Source organism: Mizuhopecten yessoensis, unplaced genomic scaffold (genome assembly GCF_002113885.1).
Source record: "Mizuhopecten yessoensis strain PY_sf001 unplaced genomic scaffold, ASM211388v2 scaffold10619, whole genome shotgun sequence".
Classification (NCBI taxonomy): Eukaryota; Metazoa; Mollusca; class Bivalvia; order Pectinida; family Pectinidae; genus Mizuhopecten; species Mizuhopecten yessoensis.
This window is the reverse complement of record NW_018408637.1, coordinates 437,334-456,053: the sequence shown is the minus strand read 5'-3', so window position 1 is coordinate 456,053 and position 18,720 is coordinate 437,334. Positions and strand designations below refer to the sequence as shown.

The 18,720-nt window shown below is 34.7% G+C and overlaps 1 protein-coding gene across 3 annotated transcripts in view; it reads right to left on the bottom strand.

Annotated features, from left to right (window-relative positions):
* Positions 1 to 219: 219 nt before the first annotated feature.
* LOC110461425 (small G protein signaling modulator 3 homolog) overlaps positions 220 to 18,720 on the bottom strand; it is a 62,077-nt gene continuing 43,576 nt past the window's right edge. For 2 of the 3 annotated variants that reach the window (XM_021514868.1, XM_021514869.1), the window contains exon 20: positions 6,724 to 7,668. In XM_021514868.1, coding sequence (XP_021370543.1) covers positions 7,527 to 7,668 — 142 coding nt within the window. In that variant the 3' untranslated portion in view covers positions 6,724 to 7,526. Of the gene's footprint in view, positions 4,489 to 6,723; positions 7,669 to 18,720 lie in introns of those variants that run through there. The other variant, XM_021514870.1, reaches the window with a different exon arrangement.

Below are 18,720 nucleotides of genomic sequence, written 5' to 3'. Positions count from 1 at the left end.
ACCAAGTAAATATAATTTCCTACAGAAAAATGTCAAAATATACCCAAAAGTGGTATTTCCCTATATAAACTAAAGTAAACTTTACCCACTCCCCAAGGGAGAACGGATAGCTCGGGGGTCCTGAAATTTACAATTTAAATAACGCCCCTGATGATCTTTCTTTTTATGCACTGAAATTGAATGTAGTACTTCTGGAGAAGAAGATTTTTGAAATAATTGTTAATTTTCCCTTTGGGGCCCCATCTGGCCCCAGGGGTTGGGGTAGGAATCCCAATTTTACAATTTTGTAGCTGCATCTACCAAAGAAGATTCTAACTAAGTTTGAAAAAAATCCAACCACTGGTTCTTGAGAAGAAGTTGAAAATGTAAAACGTTTACGCACGACGCACGACGACTGACGCAAAGCGATTAGAATAGGTCACTTGAGCAAAGCTCAGGTGACCTAAAAACGGGGAAACATTTCTGCAACACATGCACAATACATTGCATTTTCTTTCATACAAACAAATTCAGGAAAGACCTTGTACAATGTACATCAGTATTCCTATCTTGTCGTCACTATGAACAGAGACGTATATATTACATGTATACGTCTCTGCTATCAATCAACAGAGTAATGCATTATAACTTTATGAAACAGACGAGAAACTAAGCATCACTAAACCATATTTAGCATTATAATCTAGAATTTCTTAGCAAGAGCAATTCGATATATTTCGATTTCGCCTGACCTTTCTTCCTAAGGTCCTAAATGTTCATTAGGTCAAACAAAACGCAACAAAACATACATTAATCTCTTAGGATAAATAATACCTTGTCCAAGTGCAACATGAAACAAGGGTCAAAATGCCATAGTTTTGAGCTACTAAGTAAAGTCAACAGTACTTTGTAGAGTTGAGTACCGAAACCCAAACACGTATATCCAAATAAAGACGCAACACCTGTTTAATATAAAGAAATAATGGATGGCTCAAGCATATAACTATGTTTACCTCCAATGCAAAGGAATTCATTTGGTGACTAGCCCTTAACTCACAAAACATACTTGCCAAGTTACACGTCTTTCTCGACAGTTTAGTACTCTTTACGATAACATCAGCTTTATTACTGTTCACTTTGTATTCTTGCACTCAAATTAATTAGTTGGTAACGTGTTTTATTATTAACAGAGGCTGTTATCCCCTATCTCCTGTTTACGAGCCAGTAAAACCTATTGGGCACCAGAATGGTGTGATAGACACAGACAACTCAACAGCAGTGAAGTTTGCCAATGTATTTGTCAACGTTATTGTTCTCTTATTGTTTGGGTTATGTATGACAGCTTGTTGAACATGAAAAACTGACACAGAAACAGTTGCCAGCATGGAATATTGCCAAGTAATAGCATTGCATCTTGATATAAACAAATGAGAAGATTTTACTACTGTTACGTTCCTTCTTAAAATATGTTTAATCTTTCCTTTTCGTCAGAACTATATAGAAGTAATTATTAGTTGTTGAGATTCCATTTTCAGATAAGTGACACTGTAATACATTTCAAACCGAACAGTTCCACACGCTTTTTCTATCACTCAAGTCCAGGCATTATAAAAAGCAATGTAATAGAATGTGACAGATATATCAGCCGTCAAAATGCAACAATGGACTTAACATCTCCGAGGAAATGCAACTTAACCTAAATAATTTCACCCCTTAATTTTGCAGTTTATTTATTGTCATAGAACTCATTATATCATTTACACCAAGATGCATTCATTCTTGCCGGAAGCATAATTCTTGCACTGAAATCGATCACTTTAACAGTTGTTATTTTCATTATCCCGGAGTAAACTTTACGTATATATTGCACTATATTATCAAACTCTTACTGTAGCAAATTATAAATATATCACATCTCTATGACATTATTTCCTAAAATTGTCCTGCGTTAAAACTATTGTAAAATACAAAATATCATTGTCAACACACAAGGACGAAATCAGAACAACAGATGGAATGGGGAAAAATACAACAAGAAACTAGGAGACATTATAACAAAACACAACATAATGATCTGCTACAAAAACAGGGGAACTCATTAAGGGTATATTTCCCCTGTACCATATGTGGCAGCGCTCGTGTTGCATTATCTATTTCACAACCTGTCACATCTCTTGTTTAATACAGCATTCGGTTACACACTGTCAATCAAATCATATGTCGTAAAAGCAAACGTAAATTCACATCCTACAATCACATCCTTACGTTAACAATTGAGCCTATATTCAATATACTGAAATTGCTTTGTATCGCAAGTAAAAATAAACACATAAATGCCACAATTTCACTGTTGTGTGGTTTTTAAATATTCTTAATATCTCACACATAACCTCTTTCATTTTTAACAAGTCATTCTGAAATATGAGACATTGTCTGGTCGAGTGTGATGACTTCAATAATAACATACCACGGAGGCTCAATCTTTTGACCAGTTCAACAACGTAACAATAATTGTAAAATGCTTACCACAACCTTGACTCTTGATAAGTTTCTTCCTAGTCAGGAACGGCAACATGAACATCAAATCAATAACAGAATTTGCCTGAAGTAAACTTATTTCTTGGGTACTATGCCATTATGGGGTTCATTAAAGTCATACATGTTTTGTTGTAATTGTCCACCTAATGATTGCTATAGGACTTGCATGGCTTGAATTCACAACATTACCACAGGTTTTGTTTAAAACGTGATCTTACAATAATGCGAAAATAATAATTCTCACTTCTATCTTTCATTATTGACAATATTTTTCAACAATACCAAACTGTTCCAATGATTGAAAAAAACATTCATTTATAGATGTTTTGGCAAATATTTGGATTTCATTGATAATTAATAAGTAGATTTAACAAAAATGCAACTGAAAGAACAATGCCCTTTCAAAAAAAAGGACTGACAAAAAGAATAAACATTCACAAAAAAACAACACAAAAGAAACTATCAAATGAAAGTATAAGAAAAGCAAATGCAAAGTCGACAGAATAATAATATTAATACTTAAAAAGAATAGGCAAGCAGACAAAACAGTTTAAAACTTAGATATAAAAAAAAAATCACAACGATATATAAGGACCTTTTGTTATTAAAGCTAGAATGTCATAAACATGCCTCTCGTAAGGAGAGTTCTGATCAGCAAACCAACAGGTACATATAGAATAGTATTATATTGCAATTATCAGAATGACGGTACCTTAACAGAAACTTCCATCGCAACATACAAAACATATGTCTATAAACGTATAGCAATGTTTTATTTCATAAATGCTGTAGCTATCTTCAATTTTGTTTCATATACAACTTGTATATCAATATGTAATCATATATGTAATCATTGAGTGATATTACAAATACAGACACCAGCAAGTTTGACTTTTAAATTATGAGTGAAATTAATTAATATTTAATTGAATGGAATGATAAATCGAAACAAAATTAGCAACCAGAAGAAAAAAGAACTTTTTTTGCCAAACAAACTTGAAGATCCTATTACAGGTTTGATTGTAATGAATTCCTTCCATGATTTGATGTTTGAATACAGCAGTTAAATATATGTCTTAAAATGGTGACGAATGCATAAATATTATATTTATTATTTTCTAAAATTCCTTTTCTACACCAAGCCAGTATACAACCTTCTATGATATCATTAATGACATTTTAAGATGAAGTTGAACGTTATAACAAACACCAATATTTTTGTGATTTCAAGATTGAAGACTAATTAAGTTCTGACTTGTTGATGTGAATTATTGAACACTTATGGTTAGCTGAGATTCAATGGATTTTAAGTGGTGTCATATGTTAATTGAATGCAAACATGATTTGCAGTTTTTTTCCTTCTGTATAAATGTTTTTTCTAGTGAAAATTAAACTGCTGCTAAAATTTCCTGGTTTACAAGAAGATATTGTGTAAATTTATATTATTTTGTGAATTACTATCATCTCCTATAAAACACCAAAATCTGTATTTTAAAAAAAAGAAAAAAATCACTTCTCTGATATTAAACTGAATGCTACTAATACAATTGATCCCATATCTTCAATCATCAAGTTTTAATTTTGTATCCGGTGCATTTACCTCTCCATCACACATGGTAAATTAGAGTTACAATGTCTGCATCACAAATGTAAGATAACGTAAGGTAAGTGTGATATGTTCCATCATCTCTCACACAGGGTTATACCTTATACATTACCTCAATCACAGAGGGATGATGCTATAGTTTTGACTACTTTGCCTGAGAAGTACAACCTACTGGGAGTGATAGTGTGTTAGTGGTGATGTTTCCAGCTGAAGCCACTGCCAGGAGTACCTATATATCCCAGCTGAACAAATGGTGTTTGACCAACATGTCTTTTACCCCTTCCTTCAGGGGTTTGTAGGATTCTGTAGACTGTTTGGGGATTTCCCAATCCTTGGATAAATTGAAAGAGAACTGGGACAAGAGTCTGCAAAGAGTAGGTTAGCAACCATTAGTAAAAGTCGGTACCAAACAATCTTAAATGTATCAAGCTTCAATCCCTCTACCATGTACAGGGGGGGACACATTGCTGATATATTGAAGTTTAAGCGATATCTTTTTCACATTTAACGAATAGAGCCACCGAATTACAAGCAGTAGCGAAAGAAGAGATGATCGAAGAAAGAGGTTGAAGAAATGATTAGTTTTAAATGCTGGTAGGATAATGATGAGCATATACAAATGTAGGGCAAGACTGATCTTTTCAGTTCAATAAATATAATACTATGTTTGCTGTTTTTAAACTGAAGAATGTTGCCAAAGAACAGATTGGCTATTACAATAGTTGACAATGTATTTCATAACATTCATAGAATTCTTTTCAAAACTTGTTTATGTTAAACATACTACTATACATCAAAATGACCTGATTGAACATTCTGTACAAATACATGCATATATAGATTATTGAGCAAAATGAAACAATATGACTCAACTTATCAGATTAAGGATACAAATGAAGCTACATGTACTTGGACAGTCCAATCAATTCTTTCAATTGAAAAAGTCCTTTTTATATTATGCAAAATTAAAATGAAAAAAAAAATGAAAAAAATCAATTCAACAACATAAACAACAATACAGCACACAAAATACAAAGAAATCTAAAACTAAAGAGATATCAAAATAAATCACAACACTAGTTTACATTACATTCTAAAAGAGCGAGTCCTAGTACACAGCCCAGCCACCTTTAAAGGGAATTTGGATGGGGTATTATTTTCTATATTTATGTATAGTATATAATTTGGTGAAATATTACAAAGAGTAACAAATAGCAATTTACAGCAACACCTGCTACACTATTTTAAACTAAATGTACCTCAAGAAGCTACACATATATAACAGTGTAAAGACTAACTCTAACTTAAAATAAAACATATCAGCAATTGTTCTTAATAAAGATACAAAGATAACAAAGCCTCAAATTGTATAAGTGAATTCTAATTATAGTTCCCATCTCAATGCATTTTGTACTCTGTAACTGGTAAATATCAAACATAAGCCACTGATGGCTGTGACACCTGCTACATCTGACCCGGTGTAGGCCACATAGGTTTCAATTTACACGAAACAAAAGTACATTCAAAATAGCTGTTGATAACATTTGTTAATCTTTTCCATGTACTTTGATATTCAAGAAATGAAAAAAATAAAATAATTACTACATAGGATAATAATAGGAACAAATGTCATTTTGAGATTGGGGGAATCACATTAGTTAAGCATGTACCTCTAAATCAATTTCTTCCTACCAATTATGCAACTAATATCACAAAGAATTTTGAAGATAAATAATATTGTTTGATCGATAAAGAAATATATTTCTTGAGCTCAACATAGTCAATAAGGATACTTTATGCCATTACACTGAGTACATTAATGGTGAGAGTATCTATTGTTGTTTTTATTCAATGTTAACACTTAAATAATATCTGACAAGAAAAAAGCAATAAAATTAAAGTTCAATAACAATGAATCTGACCGATTATTTTTCATATAACATATACATGTAATAAATATATCTATTCAAAAGTCTAATCATGCTCAACACCATGTAAATATGTTTTGTAAATATAAAACAATAGAGCTCTATGTAAGAAAAAGATAATAAAAAAATCTTTGTAGGGAATGTATTTACAGAAAAAACTGTCATTATTGTAACCATGGATTTCAAACTCAATTATTCCATCCATAACAGGCAGAAAATATATAAATAATATAATATAATTATTTATAGACTGGATTTCAATCATAAACAAAATACTTTGGCAATTTATTTCTATCAAATTTTTTTACAAATTGTGTTTACCATCAATAAAGATTGCAAGCAAAACTGATGACATGGTTATGTTGTACTTTTAAAAAGAGAAACACACAATATGTGTTCTGAATATAAAGCAAACCTAACCAATAGATTCTCATCATTTAAAAAGAAAAAATCCCTTAATTAAATAACAAGAGAAACCAAGTCATATTATGTAAACAGAATATCATGGAAAAGAGATTGCTTTTAGATAACAACTTTTAATTTTGTTTTCATTCTTTGAATGTGATTGTCTTTTTATATGAAGTTTGATCTTTAGCATAGATATGAGGAGGCAGTGCAGCAGTGAGTTTAGATGTTCCAGCTAAACAGATGATGCTGTAAGAGCATGTCGCAAACACTCTCTTTCAGATTGTGATCACCCTGTTTTCTCCTAGCTGGTAATTCCCGTTCCATCGATAACTTGAATGAAAGCTGTGCTAACACTCTGTCAAATCAGAAAACAAAAACACAGTAGCAATGGTTTTTACATCCACAACGAAGATGTTACAATCATTGAAAGTTTTTTGAAGTTATTATGCACAACCGTAAAGTTACTGTTTCAGTAATTATATAAGTCAACAAAATACATTGGTGAAACAATCGTGTATGCCTTGTAGATACCAAACAACGGAAACCCTTTACAAATACATCTGAACATTTAATAAAGAGGACAAGCATCAGCATAATGCAGAGTAAAACTTTTGAGAGAAAAGTTAATTGTGCATTGCCCCAAAAGCCAATAACACAATCATGCATGTGTCAGTGTAATCATCAAATAAACCAAGATATCCTTCCCAAATTTTAATTATTTAAATAAAGATAATTTTATGATTATTGTTCTGCAGTAATTGGTATCAATGGATACACTCAATTAAACTAGGATTTTGATATAGCACTAAACAAACAAGCCATCTGGGACAAATAATGATTAAAAATACTTATTCACCTTTTGTACCAAAATCATACAAGCTTTGCAGCTTGTTCTGGAGAAAAATAGAACAATTTCAATTTAGTTTTTGAGTTTTAACACTGGTATGATTAGTACTTAACGTCCTGTGAAATCAGTTTTCTAAAGTCGAACCTACTGTCATGCATAGCATGGTACAAGTTCCGTGAAAGGAACCCTTGGAAAGGTGTCTGTCTAGACAAAAAATAGTTTATAGTTCCCAGCTAAACAGGTGGTGTTTGACAAGAATATCGGATACAGATTCAGTGATGTCCCGCACAGGTTTGGGTGGCAGCTTCTTGTCATCCAGCTCCCAGTCGATATTAAGGTTGAAGGCATACCTTGCTAGAATTCTGCAGCAAAAATAAATTTGTTGCATTCAGATCTTAGGATGTGTTATGTGTTCACCAGAAAACAGCGAAGCTAAATATTGTAAAATCCTGGCTTTTTCTATTACTAGCTAAAGAATTACTTACATATCAACATACAACAAGACCTGAACTTAATACACCATATTTGTTATGTAGCAGCATATGCTGGTGTAGTAGAGTGCATGCTTGTAGAATCTTAGCAGAGTGGGTGAGGAGTAGAAGTAGAGTTAGTTTAATTAGTCATGTTAGATGGCAATCATGGCAGAGTAAACTGCATAAAATATATCAGCATTGTCTATGTTCTTAGACCAAATATTTTGTTCTAAATTTTAGAGCAACATGTGGTTAATGACCTTATCTTAGCAAGGTTGAAATGAGAACTTGCACAAAAAATTATGTTTCTGAACATGTATGTGAAGTTACATGGCAATCTGATGATAAAAAAATACACACAAATATGACAGCAAACATTTTATCTGCAGTAATTTGAACTGTCGAAATCTGAGATGGTTGCCTGGTGGCCATCTTGTTTTTCTGATCACTCAAATATAACATGCACAACCATGGCCAAAGGGAGTCTTCATATGAAACTTGAGAAGGATCTGTCCTCTACCTCTGGAGAGAAAGGGACAACAAGACCAATGTTGGATGGATGAATAACAGACTGCAGACGGAAGAGGATTTCAACAGCCCACCATCATTTGTTGGCAAAAAAGTGAAAATAAGAAGTTCCAAATGCCATATCTTTTTTTACAGTGCATCTGTAAAATTTCAAGGAGCCTTGACCTTGGCTGCATAAAAACTACCTGGGTGTGTATACTCTATAACCTCAAGTTCTACCAAGGTTCAGCACAAAACGTTCAGTGATTCCTGACAGACAAGGCATGGCTGTTATTTTACCTTTCACCCTGTGCTATGGACTTAACAGTCCAGACAAGTCATGGCTGTTATTTTACCTTTGACCCTGTGCTATGGCCTTAACAGTCCAGACAAGTCATGGCTGTTATTTTACCTTTGACCCTGTGCTATGGCCTTAACAGTCCAGACAAGTCATGGCTGTTATTTTACCTTTGACCCTGTGCTATGGCCTTAACAGTCCAGACAAGTCATGGCTGTTATTTTACCTTTGACCCTGTGCTATGGCCTTAACAGTCCACACAAGTCATGGCTGTTATTTTACCTTTGACCCTTTGATATGGCCTTAACAGTCCAGACAAGTCATGGCTGTTATTTTACCTTTGACCCTGTGCTATGGCCTTAACAGTCCACACAAGTCATGTCTGTTATTTTACCTTTCACCCTGTGCTATGGCCTTAACAGTCCACACCAGTCATGGCTGTTATTTCACCTTTGATCCTGTGCTATGGCCTCAATAGTCCAGACAAGTTATGGCTGTTATTTTACCTTTGATCCTGTGCTATGGCCTTCACAGTCCAGACAAGTCATGTCTGTTATTTTACCTTTGACCCTGTGCTATGGCCTTGACATTCCAAAGAAGTCCTGTCTGTTATTTTACCTTTGACCCTGTGCTATGGCCTGAACAGACCAGACAAGTCATGGCTGTTATTTTACCTTTGACCCTTTGATATGGCCTTAACAGTCCAGACAAGTAATGGCTGTTATTTTACCTTTGACCCTGTGCTATGGCCTGAACAGTCCAGACAAGTCAAGGCTGTTATTTTACCTTTGACCCTGTTCTATGGCCTTAACAGTCCACACAAGTCATGGCTGTTATTTTACCTTTCCCCCTGTGCTATGGCCTTAACAGTCCACACAAGTCATGACTGTTATTTTCCCTTTCACCCTGTGCTATGGCCTTAACAGTCCACACAAGTCATGACTGTTTTTTTACCTTTCACCCTGTGCTATGGCCTTAACAGTCCACACAAGTCATGGCTGTTATTTTACCTTTGACCCTGTGCTATGGCCTTAACAGTCCACACAAGTCATGACTGTTTTTTTACCTTTCACCCTGTGCTATGGCCTTAACAGTCCACACAAGTCATGACTGTTTTTTTACCTTTCACCCTGTGCTATGGCCTTAACAGTCCAGACAAGTCATGTCTGTTATTTTACCTTTCCCCCTGTGTTATGGCCTTAACAGTCCAGACAAGTCATGGCTGTTATTTTACCATTGACCCTGTGCTATGGCCTGAACAGTCCAGACAAGTCAAGGCTGTTATTTTACCTTTGACCCTGTTCTATGGCCTTAACAGTCCACACAAGTCATGGCTGTTATTTTACCTTTCCCCCTGTGCTATGGCCTTAACAGTCCACACAAGTCATGACTGTTATTTTCCCTTTCACCCTGTGCTATGGCCTTAACAGTCCAGACAAGTAATGGCTGTTATTTTACCTTTGACCCTGTGCTATGGCCTGAACAGTCCAGACAAGTCAAGGCTGTTATTTTACCTTTGACCCTGTTCTATGGCCTTAACAGTCCACACAAGTCATGGCTGTTATTTTACCTTTCCCCCTGTGCTATGGCCTTAACAGTCCACACAAGTCATGACTGTTATTTTCCCTTTCACCCTGTGCTATGGCCTTAACAGTCCACACAAGTCATGACTGTTATTTTCCCTTTCACCCTGTGCTATGGCCTTAACAGTCCACACAAGACATGGCTGTTATTTTACCTTTCACCCTGTGCTATGGACTTAACAGTCCAGACAAGTCATGGTTGTTATTTTACCTTTCACCCTGTGCTATGGCCTTAACAGTCCACACCAGTCATGGCTGTTATTTCACCTTTGATCCTGTGCTATGGCCTCAACAGTCCAGACAAGTTATGGCTGTTATTTTACCTTTGATCCTGTGCTATGGCCTTAACAGTCCAGACAAGTCATGTCTGTTATTTTACCTTTCACCCTGTGCTATGGCCTTAACAGTCCAGACAAGTCATGGCTGTTATTTTACCTTTGATCCTGTGCTATGGCCTCAACAGTCCAGACAAGTTATGGCTGTTATTTTACCTTTGACCCTGTGCTATGGCCTTAACAGTCCAGACAAGTAATGGCTGTTATTTTACCTTTGACCCTGTGCTATGGTCTTGACATTGGGGAAAAGAACCAGTGTATAATCCACACTATGTTGATACAATAAATATCGATAAAGTTTCATCAAATAATGTTACCAGTTCAGAAGTTTTGTTCAAAAGCATATCTGTGGTATACATCTTATACTGGCAGATCTCTGTAGTATGTGACACACTAGAATGTCACTAGATTGTCATAATACTCATATTTCTATTGAATAATTTTAAAACTCAAAATATTAATTCCTACAAAGTATCAATGTCAGTCCTGGATTAGATTTATAACCTAAACCATCTCAGCCAATCCAAGGTTAATTGGAACAAAAAGGGCAATAACTCTTAGCAAAACGTCAAACCTGAAAAATATATGTCAGTAGTGCAACTGCATGCATTTAAATCTTTGTTGCTATCAGCATTTAAGTTTAGGAAGTGTTGTCTGGACAAGGTTTTATTCATCGACACAAACAACAAGCTGATTCCAGTATAGCCCTCTTAACTTCACTGCCAGGAATAAAACAAGCATTCGCCGGATTCCATTATGGACTCTTTGCTGTAACTCTGACCTCAAGGATTAGTGTATGGTATTTGACACAGCATCTTGATGAAGTACACATATCTATTATGTTCCATCAAGTAACGTTCAGTTGCTGATAAATTTAAGCCCTGACAAAATGCTAACTGACAGGCAGACAGATTATGTAATTATATCCGCTCACTTTGCTTGGTGGATAATTATTTAGTCAGTAGTTTATGAGCAAAAATGGAATTTCTTTAAAAGAAACAAGTAAGGGATCTATGCAACCTCTCTTCCATTTCAGTTTGTATTACATTGTTCTCATCAAAATTTATATAAAAAGAAATCTCAAGGAATTTCTATAATGGAAATTACATGTAAACAGCTGCTTAATGAGTACTTAGTCGGAGAGTATATTATGGACTTGGAGTTCTCATTTACAACACAAATACATTACAGATGGGCTAGGAATTGTAGAAATTCAAACCAAACAACTTGTTGCATCAACATTAAAAACTATCCTGCTGGCAAATATTTACCCCTGAGGTTCTGTGATATTCTGCTTCATAGGTTCTGGTTTTGACATTCCAGTCTTATGCAAACAACAACAGGTTATTTATAGTCAACAAACTAGTATAATCCTATCTCATCTTTTCTTTTATCGTTGTAGATAGCTTGAGCCCTACTGATATATATAATGAAAATAATCAGTTTTCTGCATAATCCATTGGCGTGCTTTAATGATCAGTGGTCATAAAAACAAGGTCTGGCATTTCTAATGTGTTACTTGTGCTTGTTTTGGATTGATGAATGTGGCATGCATATACTGTAACAATGTGTGATACCAACGTCAGAAAACTGCTCCTACTAATCCATTCCCTAGGCTGACACTTGGCAAAGATTCCATAAAAAATGGCCTTCCTATTGCTCTGTAATGACCTCCGGCGTCAATCAGTATCACATAGTATGTAAAACCCAACCAAATGCCAATTATAAAATGTCATACTTATATTTCTTTCCCTTCAAACATCTTCTTCTTCTCAAAAATATTGCAAAGTATTACAGAACCTGACAGGGAAGGACATGATTTGGACTTTAACACATCTCCTATGTTGGCAGCAAGCCTATTTACAGCAGAGGGAACACTTGTAATTAGGAATCAGGATGCAAGCTTTTTTTTTACATTATGACTGAAAAGTTAATGATTCTTGAAAAGGAATCATTTCTGACTTGTCATGTCACTCATCAATTCACTTTAATAAGCAAGTGAACAAATCAAGAACTTTAAATGCTGGTTACTATAGTCAAGGAATGTATCCTTGTGAATCCAGAACTGTTTTGAAGTTATGAGTAGGCAGCACTGATGCGATATAAGTAATTACCTAGTAGTTTTATACAACATCACCCACTAGATCACGATGGTATTTCGTATGGAGATAATAGTCACTGGGACATCATTAACAACAAATGGTAATGTCACTACTCTGATGACAATCTGGAATTTAAAACAATGTCTGTTTAATTACAGTGATGCACATGAATGAATATTTTTTGTTTTGCGAGTACCACCTCGAGTTAAAATTTGTGCTGTTGTAAAAAATGATGTAAAAATATAATTACCCACACATCTAGCAACTGTCTATTTCTATATTTCAGTAATAAAACAAAAGGGTTCAGATGTAACTTTAAATTTGACCAGTGACTTAGTGTAAATGTCATTACAACATATGCTGGTGTAGTTATGATACAAGTTTTATCTTACTTAAGTATATATATAGTCTATATGGTAATGGCTAACCCATACAGTGTAGAAGTGGATTGACATTTGACCCCTATTAGTGATCTTACTTTTTATGTTGTTGTCCTGAAAGTTAAAGCAGAAAAATCTAAATATATTTTGTGAATAATTCAAATAGAATGAAAGAAATATTTTTTGTAATCATCATTTAAGGCAAGTATATTAAAAATATTCTTGGCAAATCTAGTTATTACATTTTTTTTATTTTTTTTTACATTCACAATTTGTATTTAATTACATGTTAAGTTTTCAAAAACATATTTATCATACCACCAAATTTAAAAAAAAAAATCGCTAAATATAGTCAGGCACTTGTCAAGATGTTTTGACAGTTGAATGAAAGTTTATTTAAGAAAGTTGTATCTGAATGTACATTCAATAATAAATGGGTAAGATAACAGACTTTCAGTAGCACAAGTCAATTCAGTTTATTTCTAATTCTTATTGTAATTCTAACCAGGAGTTCATAGCAGACCTGACACAAATTCCACACACCCAAAATACTTTAGTTCAATTATCTTATCATACCAAATACACTATGACAATGTTATGAATGGAATATGAAATCTGACCAAATTCAAATTCATTGCCCCAGCATGATTTGTCTGAATCGCACAACACCTTGCGACAGCCTGCCCAAATATGTTGGCAGCTGTGCGTGGCTGTAAGAAAGTGTCATGTCACTTATCTACATTCATCTACAAGTCTGCCTGGACTCTTCGGTACTTTGACACCCTCCTAATTTCACATAGATGAAATCAGGCAGTTTTAATGCATTTGAATCAGATGTGGTATGCCTCCAATAAATTCTAGAGCGTTGGTAAGTGGCATTTTCTGACTGCCGACATGGGTTGTGTGACAATTATCCATCACCTTGGGATGCTTTAAGACAGTAAATGTCAGAGAAACCGGAAGGCTTGACATTCACAATATTTTCGCTTCTGTGTGAAAGGCACCAACAAAGCCAGCCATCAAAGATCTAGAGCAATGTCCTCCTACATAAAGGCATCATTGACAAATATTATCATAACGTGAATTTAAAAAGTTGTTTATGTAAATGAGGTTACATGATAGGGGCCTATTGTTCAGTCAACATAGATACTTATTTTCTGTTTTAACAGTACAGTATACCTCATCTTTTTAAATATTACTAAATTTGAAAAATTACCATTTGATGAAATTTTAAAGATTGTTGAATTATTCAGTTTACACTTGTGAATGATGTCAATCTTTTCCTACAGAGTATTGGATAATAATTTGTATGATCTACATTTATATCTTTTTTCATCACTAGTGCTGAATCATTATGATGCTTGCTTTTTTTCTGATATAACTTACTGCAATTTTTAGGCAAAAAAAATGTTATTAAACTTGAAGGATCAAATTATTACTGTCTATTCATTATAAGCATATCAAGACTAACTGCTAGTTATTGTGTAGGTACCATTGTACAATATATCATATGTATTACAGTGCATATCTTTTATTTCAATAAAGTATATATTTTGCCTAAGTATTATGAGAAACATGGAAAATCTTTCAGGTAAAGTGGTATTAACGTTGTTATGATAAACAGGAATATAACTGCCAACAATGTGATGACCTTGACACTGTTCACATAGATGCTGTAGAGGTCATGTCATGTCAAATACTACCTAATCACTTCACCCCAGCACTAATACCACAGGATTAGTGGGGTATAATCAGCGTAACTTACGCGCGTGTCACCCCAAGACACGGGGATGTGAGGGATGAACAGAATGCAGCCACCAGTGACTCTCCCCAGCCAAACTCCACATAGCATACATTGTATCTCTTTGGCCAACTACTCAACAACACATATATCTTCACCGACACATTCCGGGATCATTCTGAGGTGAGACTTATCAAAGGCCTCACTGCGTGCTGACCAAACATATCCCCATAATGCCCAGCAATCACCTTTGATTTTGAATGGGTAAACAAATTCAACAGTACCATTTACCATCAAGTATAAACAAATTCAACATTACCATTTACCATCAAGTATAAACAAATCCAACAGTACCATTTACCATCAACTATAAGCAAATTTCGACAAACAGAACAGAAGTCATTGCCAGAACCTATTTGCCAATCGGAAGACAGGGTGGCCACCTTGGATTAAGGGATTGGTTTAGTTTTATTTTGTTAAACGTCCTATTAATACCTTAGGCAATTTAAGAAAGTGCCTCCATGTTTGATGTGTAAGTGTGCATGTGTGTATGTGTACTGGAGGCAGGGTATGTTGGTAGCATTGCCTCCTTGTGATAGCACAGATCTGATGCCGACTTTATAGTGCTATCTCACTGAAATACCATGCCAAAGGCACCCAGCACAGCATTCCACCCGGTCATCATTATTTAACACACTGACTATCAAGTTAGTACCAATCACTACAAAGGAAGATATTAGTCATCATATCAACAGGGTACTGAAAACAGCTTTTAAATTAATCTTGGAAGCAGATGTTGTTATTACTTTTATTAATTCAAAAGCAAAGGAGAAAGGACATCTATAAAGCCATAACAAACTGAGATTTTTTGTATAAAATCATCAGGAGGCAAGATATACATCACAGGCATGGCTTACTTCAATCCTTCTATCTGATCACCTGTAATATGTTTTTAATGAAAACAACATAATACTGTTATAATAAACATCTAATCACTCACTGCCCGTGTGAAGATCACCGGACTAAATAGNGGGGGGGGGGGGGGGGGGGGGGGGGGGGGGGGGGGGAATGCAGTAACTGTGAACATTGATCAAGGTCATCAACATTCTCTATAGCAAAGGGAAAACAAATTTATTCCACAAAGAGTAGGGCCTGACCATGATTGATAATAAATGCCAGGCAAGAACCTTGAAGGGAAAATCTTCAAAAGTACATTTCTTGTATAATCGTGTTGTCTTTCTCACCAAACAAATTTTGTACGAATAATAGATAAGATAGAGGTTTACAAAACTCATCATCTCATGTGGTGGGAGTACAGGGGAGTTATAGAACCTATAAATCCCTGTTTCTGATGTGTAGCTTGGTGTAGAACAGTAGATTTAGCACTACATGCCCAGTCAGTCTAAAGGAAGCACACTTTACCTTTGCTTCTTCAAAGTGTGCTGTGGGAGTTTTAGACAACAGATGAAACACTGGGTACCTACATGAAGATACAAGTATGTTGGCAGGAACATACTGAAATCGCTCCAGAGAATGTTATGCCTACATCTTAAATGGTTTTAATCTTTTACCTCAAAAGTGTAGTCTTTTGGTAGCAGGAATTTATAATAGAATTGACGATGAAATTATTCTTTTTATTAAGCATTATATATACAAAACTAGATGTTTTCACAGCTCACTTAATGTTATGGCTCTAGTAAATTTGATTAAAGAATATATATATATAACAATGTTCAGAAATATATCGCTTATGGTAAAGGGGAAAAATATCTCAAAAAGTTTACTAATGAATGGCGAAAACGGATAAAAGTAGTTGAATTTGCCTAAACATTTTATTTTTATTTTTTTTACTTAAATACTAAATACAGTCCTTAAATTGTTAATTGCCTTTTCATCAACCACTTGCATTTTGCTATGAGTGATCTTTATATTATCATAGGTATAGCATATATCAATCTGACCTTTACTCGGAAAGTCTGACATCTCTATCTTTCTGTCTGTATGTCTGTGTGTCTGTCTCTCTATCTCTCTGCCTGTCTATGTCTGTGTATATTTTGTGTATGTCAGTATCTGTTGTTTTCTTTAATAGCAATACAGGAATGTAAAAAATTGATGATGATGATGATGATGATGATGATGATGGAGTAGAAGAAAACGATGTATTTTTTGTTTGTTTTGAATGTGTTTGAATATGTCATATTTATGTAAAATCTTTGAAAAATAAACAATTATTATGTATAAAAAGAGTGTTGTCTTTTTACACAAATGTCTTAAAACACTACAACATCCCAAACTTCTCTTCATACAATGGTCTAGCTGGATTGCTTTAATAGCATAGGAGCTAAACATATTGGGGATCTTAACTGGGGGTCTCATTACACATGTACATAATTCATATAAACCAAGCTTCAGCAAATTTCATTGATTAGTAAAATGGAAAGGGAACACATTTTCATATTTTTTTTTGTAACTAACCAAGGCAAGGCAAAATTAATACATTTTGTGACATTATTATAACAGAGATTGGTTTGTTTGGTTTGGTTGCTTTTAGAGTATGCCAACAAAAACCACCGACTGAAGCTGAAATTGTCACTAGTATAGTAGTCATATCAAACCCCATTTTAAAAGCAGTACATTAAACAGTCATTGACATGATAGTTTACAATTGGTGAAATAACCCATCAAAATCACAAGACTAGGTACAACTTGATCTAAACGCTAATAACCTGTTCAACAAGACTGTTGAGAAATTATGAATGATACATTTAGTGTTAGCTCTTATTTCAACTGAATAAAATGCCAGTGGTGCATTTTAATGTCCCCAATAAGGGGCATGGTAAGCAGAAAATTGTTTCTCAAAAGTTTGGTCTAATTCCACCGGTACCTTTCAGAGGAGATGTCTTCTGAAGATTTTGCATTAAGGATCATTTTATGGATGTTGGTCAAATCTATCACAAAGATTCAGAGATGTTATTTGAAGGTTTTGCATTCTGTGATACATTATGCCCCCCACCCCTCAGTCCCCTTGAGGGTTTGCCATTTCTTCATTCAGAATCTTAGGATTGTTTAATATCTTTTGGTCTAAATCCACCAGTAGCTTTTAGGGTCAGTCTCTTCTTAAGCATAGATTCTGATCTCCACAACTGGCTGATGATTACCGCCAAATTCATCAATGGATGGTTTTCGAGGAGAAGTTTTTATAAATAATATGACTGTTCATGGACAACAGATGAAAATGCAAACGCAACATGTCACCTGTGTGATACAGGTGTCATAAAAATACAGGTGAACTGATTGGAAAACACTGATTAGTAAGCAGCTATAAATTGTAAAATTATTGGGAGACTGCAATAATGTTCCAAAAACGTACAATGTACACAGTGCCCTTTGATGACTAACGTAAATATAATACACACAACTCCCAAATACTGCTTAAAATATTAGCTAACACCATTGATTCAGTACAGTGTAGTTTTCATCACATTCTTACATATTAGTTTAGGCTAAAAAAAGATGACAATTAATTAGAGTTTGTTAAAAAGCGAGAATGCCTCTGCCTAGCTGTCTCCTAGCCTTACTCTGTGTTAAGTGTGTTAGTTCTGACTGCAACCCACCAGCCTGTTAACACAACCACTGAACCTACATCACACACAGTGGGCCGATTCTAAATTACACAGCACCTACAGGTGTCAATAAAGTAACAGGTCTGTAATTCACATCACATGGAGGCGGTGGTGGCATCTCCCTCCAACACCTTCTGCACATTCTTCACCACATGAAAGAATGCTATAAAAATCCTTACAAATGAGTAAATATTACATAAATTCACGAAATTGGCAGCATTTCTTACATTTTGCTTCTGATGAAAATGATTAGGAAAGTCAAAGATATTCAATTTTCATCCTTGCAAGTTCTCAAAAAATTTAAGGCTAAGTTATTTGTTTCTGCTCATCTAAAAGGTATTCACATTCCTCAAGTATGGAAATGTTTAGCAG